General features: G+C 46.5%; 1 protein-coding gene across 1 annotated transcript in view; it reads right to left on the reverse strand.

The window, feature by feature from the left end:
* Nucleotides 1–631: 631 nt before the first annotated feature.
* The window catches only part of LOC119420070 (unconventional myosin-XIX), a 52,719-nt gene continuing 45,667 nt past the window's right edge, over nucleotides 632–7,683 (reverse strand). The window contains exons 20-24 of the mRNA XM_037687440.1: nucleotides 1,867–1,997; nucleotides 1,617–1,746; nucleotides 1,267–1,352; nucleotides 856–1,179; nucleotides 632–770 (exon numbers count right to left, since the gene is read on the reverse strand). Coding sequence (XP_037543368.1) covers nucleotides 657–770; nucleotides 856–1,179; nucleotides 1,267–1,352; nucleotides 1,617–1,746; nucleotides 1,867–1,997 — 785 coding nt within the window. The 3' untranslated portion in view covers nucleotides 632–656. The remainder of the gene's footprint in view (nucleotides 771–855; nucleotides 1,180–1,266; nucleotides 1,353–1,616; nucleotides 1,747–1,866; nucleotides 1,998–7,683) is intronic.

The raw sequence follows: 7,683 nt of genomic DNA on the forward strand, positions 1-7,683 counted from the left end.
AACACCTCAGCAGTGCCACAGGCTGATTGCCTCCATGCCACGCCGCATTGAAGCAGTCATTCATGCAAAAGGATTCCCGACCAAGTATTGAGTGCATAACTGAACATGATTATTTGAAGGTTGGTGTTTTTTGTATTAAAAACACTTGTCTTTCATTGGTGGGATGAAATATGTTAATTTTTTGGGACAGGCATTTTGGGTTTTCATGAGCTGTATGCCATAATCATCAGTATTAAAACAATTAAAGACCTGAAATATTTCAGTTGGTGTGCAATGAATCTGAAATATATGAAAGTTTCATTTTTATCATTACATTATGGAAAATAATGACCTTTATCACAATATGCTAATTTTTTGAGAAGGACCTGTAGTTTTGGCTGTCAACAACAAAGTGGTGTGACTGAGTTTGTTGCAGCTCCTCAGATTGAAGAGTATTTTGTATAAAAGAGGAAACGTTTCAACAAAGAAGAATCCATCCAGAGGACCTGACTCAACCTTGTTACATAGAAATGTGAGGTTTTGGCAAAAACAGATTCAGTGTTTATCAAATGCAAAATACCAGGATTGTTTCTTGCATGATGTATTTTTTTTTTTGTTTAGAAATGGCAGCATGTCCAGAGGTTCAGTGTGTCCATTACGTTCTGCAACGGGAAATCTTACAAAGTCTTCACCAGCAGGATCTCATTAAAGCCTGTGACATTGCTCTTCAGGTCTGGCTGCCTGTCAGCATACAGAAGTGGAGATCGCTGGTAGTGCAGCTTTACGGATCCCTGTGTGGAAGAAGAAAACAGCATGACAAAACTTCACGAGTGAAATGTTAAATATTTTCCTGAACGTGTGTAAATGTGTCCTCACTCTGGGTTGAGCACGTATAGAGGCGAGCCCCTGCTGGTACTGATTGGTCTCCACCTTGTACTCCCCTCTCCTGGATGGCAGGTTGAGGGAGGCCATGACAGACAGAACCTTCTGGAAGCCTGTTGCTGTCAGAGAAACCGTCACGGATGGGGCCCCGGCCAGAGCAAGGCCCATGGGCCACCCAAGCACCGTGACGGGCTCCTGAATAGTGGAGAGCTGCACTGAGCCATACTCCCAAACAACATGGTTCAGTTCTGGGACATCTTCTGATATGAGGTCCTCTGCATCATCAAGTTCTGATTCAGCCAAGGAGTTCAACAGCGCCTGTGGAGATGATAATGATGTATTAACTGCATGTAAAGAATGAGCAAGACGTCATGCAGAATGTTAGATGGTAGTTCTAAGTCTCACCCTCCACTTCTTCCAGGTCTTCTGGATCACTGCAGCTGCTCGGTTCCATCTCTGGATCTGCTTCCTGACCAGCCAGGACCTCACCGCTGCAGGGATTAAACACATTTACCTGTTCACGACTAACTGAGCCAAGCATCGAGCATTTAAGAACAAACAGTTAGGTCATGAGAAGTTAGTGAGTGCAGTAGATTCTGTTTCTGGACACACAGACGGTGTGTTCTGACACCAGCAGCTGGTTCGTGTTGGCTAGGAACCAGGTCAAAAGTTCAAAACCAGGAGACTGTAGGATCAAGGCCATGCAGCTTTTTAGTTCCACTCAGCAGCTCCTGATCTTAGTATTAATGGTTTACCTGCTTGGATCAAAGTAGCAGACCGCCTGCGAGCGAGGCGTTTACGGCACTGATACCGCAGCCAGCAGCACTGAATGGAGAAGGCATGCTGGGACATGATCTTCTTCCTCTGATCCTCCAGCAAATCCAGCTGCAAGACGAGTCAGACGGGTCAGCTCAAAGTGATTCAAAATATGACCAAACAAAACAAAAATAAAATCTTCATCAATTTCAGACGATTTCTCTGTGATATTTGTACTTCATTACTGACCATGGTCTGAGTGAGAAAGACTTTAGTATTTCCACAGTGGACCAGTGAGCTGCGATCGTCACGGGACAAGTGATGGAGCACAACACTGAGGACCTTTTCCACCTCCTGATGAATATTATCATCCTCCAAACCTGAGACAGAGGTAACCAGGAGTTACAGAAACATTGGAAGACAAATTCATACAATGACTGATCAGCACTAAAAGTGTCTGAGGACTCTAACAGAATGTTTTACAGCGTGCTTAAAGGTTTGGTGGATTTAGCTCAACAGCATTAAAACAGTCTAAACAATTTTCAATTCAGTTGATTTCTATAGCGCCGAGTCACAACAGAAAAGCATTCACATAATTTATAAATGTCACTTGGTAAAAGTTATCCATCTAATGAAGCCAGCAGATTGTGTTGAATCTTCATCAGTCTCCCATCCTGAACAAGCACAAAGGCAACAGTGGAAAGGAAAAACTCCCTTTTAACAGGAAGAAACCTCCAGCAGAACCAGGCTCAGGCTTCAACTGACTGGGGGATTCCTGGTCCTGGGAATTTTGTGTACAATAACTTAAAACATGGTGAATTCAAAGAAAATGCAGCGATGATGAAAAAAAAAAAAAAGCCTAAAGAAAAATGAAAAAGTTAAAAACACAAATAAACTGAACACAAAGCAGCAATAAGCATGTGTAAGTTACACTATTATTATGATGTGTTGGAGCGCGTGTGATTTTTAGCCACTTAATTGTGTTAAACAGCGCTGATGTTGAGAAAACATTTGAAATATTTTGAAATGTAGTTTGTGAAACGTTAACATCTTACCTGTTGTAAATAGATATTTAAACTCAGCTTTAAAATACAGTTTACATTCAACAAGACTGACAACTTTGGACAAACCATTATTAGCTTGTTAATACAATCCAACTAGATCAGATTTCAACTCAAATAATCTGAATTCCACAGCAGAGCATGCAATGCTACAACTTAAACCTTTTAAATGCTGAAGAGTTCACATTTCACTTTTATTTTAGCAGAAATATTAAGAAATTCCCAACAGGATTGCTCTCAGGCTGCATCAGAAAAGCTACAGCTAGCTGTTGCTGTTTCTCCTATTGGTGTTAGCAAATAATGACAGAATTTTATGAAAGACATCCTACATGTGCAGAGTCTATGAAAGAGTGTCTACATTTACTGTTGTGGAGACTGGTTATTTTAAGATGACAACAACCCACTGTGATCTGCTTTTAGACTAGCCATTAGTTCATCAATCCGGTCAAATTTAATATCTGTTTATTCAAACTAAGGCCACTCCAAGAAGTATCTACTACGGATTATCATTTAAGTAAAATATTCTTCAACTTTACTGGTAATTATCCCCCTTTTTTTTCCAAAGATAAATATGTATATACCGGTATTTATATTTTCTTTTAGGGGGATGAAGTGGGCAGTAAGTGTGTTGAAAAAAGTACACAAAATGGAGAAGGAAAATACTGCTCATCCCTACCATCTTCAACAGGTAAGAAACTCATTGCTTATAACTTTTACACACTTCAAAATGTCTGAATTACTTATTTAAGCAAGATTATCTAGGTCTAACAGACATATGATATGCATAGCACTTGAACTTATATTAAATGAAAAGTGTTAAATGTTATTTACTAGCATTAGTCTCCCGTGATGCTGTCTTACTTGTGAAGGCTTGTTAATGTTGACTAGTTTGTAAAGCCTGACCTTTCCTGTCAATATCCTGATACATGCTCAATAATCCAGGTAGAAAAATCCAAAAAAGTTCAATCTGGTCCTCTGGACATTCAAAAAACAAGAAAAAAAAAAAAAAAAAAAGCAAAAAAAAAATGTAGAAACGTTTCGTCTCTCATCCGAGAGACTTCCTCAGTCTGAGGTGCTGTTTTCAGCTCAGTCTCTTAAATATCACCTTCTCAGAGTGGATCAACCATTTTGCTGCTGACAACCAAAACCAGCTGCTCAGATGGTCAAGAAGGACCATCAGCCTAACAATGGATCATTAGCACACTGATGGCTGTTTACTATTCACAGGGGGTTGAGTGATACTAGCAATCACAGCATTGTAAGAGGGGGACAGTTGAACCCGGAGGCCTCCACCCCTGTTTAACGATGGACGGTTTCTTTTCACAAAGATGGCCTCCTTTACTCCTCTCTCAAACCATCGTTCCTCTCTGTCCAGGATGTGAACATCTTCATCCCTGAAAGAGTGACCGCTGGCCTGGAGATGAGTGTAGACCGCAGAATCCTGGCCTGATGATGTTGATCTTCTGTGCTGAGCCATACTTTTGGCCAGTGGCTGTTTAGTTTCCCCGATGTAAGACTGATCACAGCCCTCCTGACACTGAACAGCATACACAATATTACTCTGTTTGTGCCAGGGGACTGGATCTTTGGGATGAACCAGTCTTTGCCATAATGTATTTTGGGGTTTAAAAGCCACTGGGACGTTATGTTTAGAAAATAAACGTCTCAGTTCTATTTCGTATAGGCTTCGCCCTTTAAGAGCTTTCGCTTAGTGGGTTTATCCCGTTATGCGGAGCATTAGCACTGAAAAAAATTTAGTCCACGCCCACCTGCTGTGTGGGCCCCACCCGGTCCGTATAAATTACGTTAAGAGCGGGAAATCGGCTCCCATTTTTTCTTCAGCGAGCTAAAATAGCACTGTCAGAAGAACAAAGAAGGAAAATAGTGTAGATGACCAACCATTGTTAAGGATGCTTGGCCCGGCAGTCGACCTCCGGTCGTCCGGTGAGTTCTCCTCCCCGAGGAGAAGCTGACAAGCAGTCTTATTTCAAGGTAAGCGCCGAGGAATATTTCCCAGTGACAGGTCACTACACGCTGGACAACGCCATCTTGTATTTTTCCTCTTATCGCCGACCCTCGGAGTGAATCGGATGGTTCCTCCGGGACAGGCGTGCTCAGCTGCAGCCCCCGCTGCTCATTCCCTCCTGGGGAGCGTAGTGTTGGTGGAGGGGGGCTGAGTGAATGCTCACCCCATCCCACCTCGTTTCGCATTGGCGATCACACCGCTCCCGGCCGACGGCGCCCTCAGGGGTTGCCCGGCGTAACCCAGGAGGCGGCTGACATGAAAGGACCCTTTTTTACGTCCTACGCCTTTCCCGCCAGTTCGGATGATCCGGCGGGAAGGTTGTTTACTGGGCTCCATTCCGGCTCACCGTCTTGATCCATATGGCCTCGTGCTCCCAACAGGACGTCCTACGGGCGAGGCCACAGATGGGTTCTTTCCTGGTAGATTGGGGGAGCCGGTCTCCACAGTCCGCACCCATCGCCAGAGCAGGGGTTCACTGAGCGGAAAGTCCCTCCGTGCCCTCTGGAGCCGAGCCTGATGGAGGCTTCATTGGAGTAAGATGTTCGAGGTGGACCAGCGTCTCGTGCCTCCGGTTAGCATAACCGAGACGGTGACACCGCTCTCCAACTGAGCTCACCAGCATGTGTTCCACACGGCCGCAGCAAACAACACGTTACGCTGTTGGCGTACACGTTCAGGGGCGGGAAGAGACGGTGGCCCTCTGTCCTTCGGCTCACTCCGCTCTCGTAGCGGCTGCTTGCTAACGACGCTGCCAGCCCCTGCAGTACGCTCAGTCTACAGGTCAGCTGACGTCATCCTCAACCGGTGCGCCTCTTTTGCTGTCTGCCGCCCCGCATTGCAGCCTGAGAACGAGGTCCCAGAGGTTCTCCTGGCTCGTCACTCCACCTTCCTCTCAGGAGAGATGCAGGAGTCTGTTGGTGATCCTCTTTTCATCAGCAAGAGATCATTTCAAGATGCTCCCCAGCTGCTCCACGGCTGCTTAACGCCTGCTCAACGCCTCCCCAGCTCTGCTACGCCAGCCCCTCCCGTCAGACGTCCCCGGCAGCCGGAAGTTCATTTGTTTTCCCGGACTTAGCCAACAGGGGGCCCTCCAGGACAACAAACAGAGCTCAACGGAAGGTAACTAGGTGGCCGGTCGCTGGAGGTGTGTTGATGACACTGTGAAATAACAATTTTATGATGAAGTGTCTCTTAGCCAGGCTGTCAGCATGATTTATCTGACAAGCGGCTCCATCACACACACACTCATCACGAATGAGCCTTTTTTAAGGTTGTTTTCATTCACTGTCAGCGGTGCCGATGCGCGCCCCCGCGGCATGAAAGCGCGCACGCAGCTCTCAGCGCCCGCCGTTCACGTCAACGTTCACGTGAGACCATGGTACGAGCTCAGCAACGTATCTCGCTCCCGGCAGAAGCGACACATGTTTTGTCATTGCAGTGGTGTCAAACACGCGCTCCCGCGGCGTTAGCAGTTTCACAAGCCTCACAGCGGCTCTGCTCCTTTATCCTCGAAGAAGGTTTTCTGAATTAATACTGCAGCTCGTGGAATCATTCTGAAGTTCACGTGACTTGCAGCCAAGAATGAACGGTTTTCTGCAGACCGAGCCAGGGGTAGCCTCGCTTCACCGATGCCGCGCGCTGCTTCCTGACCGCTCCAGTGCCAACGCGCGCTCCCGCGGCGTCAGCAGCCCCACAAGCCTCACAGTGTTAGGGTCTGTAGGTGATGTCAAAGGCGAACGGTTTGAAGCAAGGACTAAACAACTTGAGGTAAAAAAACAATGTTATTTATTGGTTCAGGTGTATCTGGTAAACTCAAACTCAGGATGGATCCACTGTGGGAATAGAGAGGAGATTGGTGGTGAATGACAAATCGTCTTGAGGAGATTTTGGAAATGTTGATAGTAATCCAAAAATAAGCTTACTTGTCGTTGTTGTTCCAGGAGCATGAGAACAGGAGACAGGATCCGAATCCAACAATCCACGGTGGGATCAGGTGAGTATATTTACAAGTGTATTTACAAAAATCACCAAGGGAGCCTGGGTGGAGGTGAGGAGGAACCAGGAACCAGGTGAGGCACACAGGAGTGAAGGTGGAGGAGGAGAAACGCTGCTGTCACGCAGGGAGACAGATAAGGAGCTTGAAGTCAGCCAGCCAGTAGTCACAGGAACATGGAGCTTGGTAGAACTTTGCTCTGGCACTGATCTGGAGTTAGGCTCCAGATTAAATAGCTCCTCCACCTGGTCCAGGTAATGAGCAGCAGCTGTGGAGAGATAATTAGGAAAACACAAACAACAGAGAAAGGAGGGGTAGAGGAGCCAAACTCTACAGTACCTCCCCCCAAACGATCGTCTCAGTACGATGACATCATCCGTTTCTCTGGATGGTCTTGAAAAAACGCCTCTATCATCCCGGGGTCCAGGATGAAAGACCTCGGGATCCATGACCTGTCTTCAGGTCCATAACCTTCCCAATGGACCAGGAACTGAAAACCCCTACCCCGTCTTCTGGAATCCAGGATACGGTTGATCCTATATGCCGGGTGGTTGTCGATCAAAAGGGGGGCTGGGGGGGGAGCTGGTGGGAGGGTTGAGCGGGCTGACTGATACTGGTTTTAAGTTAGAAACGTGGAAAGTTGGATGGATCCTCATGGATGGTGGTAACTTGAGCCTGACTGCAGAGGGGTTTATGATCTTGTCAATAGTGTAGGGGCCAATGTACCTGGGGGCCATTTTGCAAGAGGTGTCCTTTAGACGGATGTCCCTGGTGGAGAGCCATACTGATTGGCCCACCTTGTAGTCCGGGGCTTTAGAGCGGTGTTTGTCAGCTGATTCCTTGTTCCGTCCGGCAGTCCTTGACAGTGCCTCTCTAGCCTGAATCCAAACTGTCCTGCATCGGTCCATGTGATCCTTGACAGACGGAACCAGGATTTCAGTCTCCAACAGAGGAAATAGGGGGGGCGTGTATCCAAGAGAAACCTC

Source organism: Nematolebias whitei, chromosome 14, assembly GCF_014905685.2.
Source record: "Nematolebias whitei isolate Nwh7 chromosome 14, NemWhi1, whole genome shotgun sequence".
Taxonomy (NCBI): domain Eukaryota; kingdom Metazoa; phylum Chordata; class Actinopteri; order Cyprinodontiformes; family Rivulidae; genus Nematolebias; species Nematolebias whitei.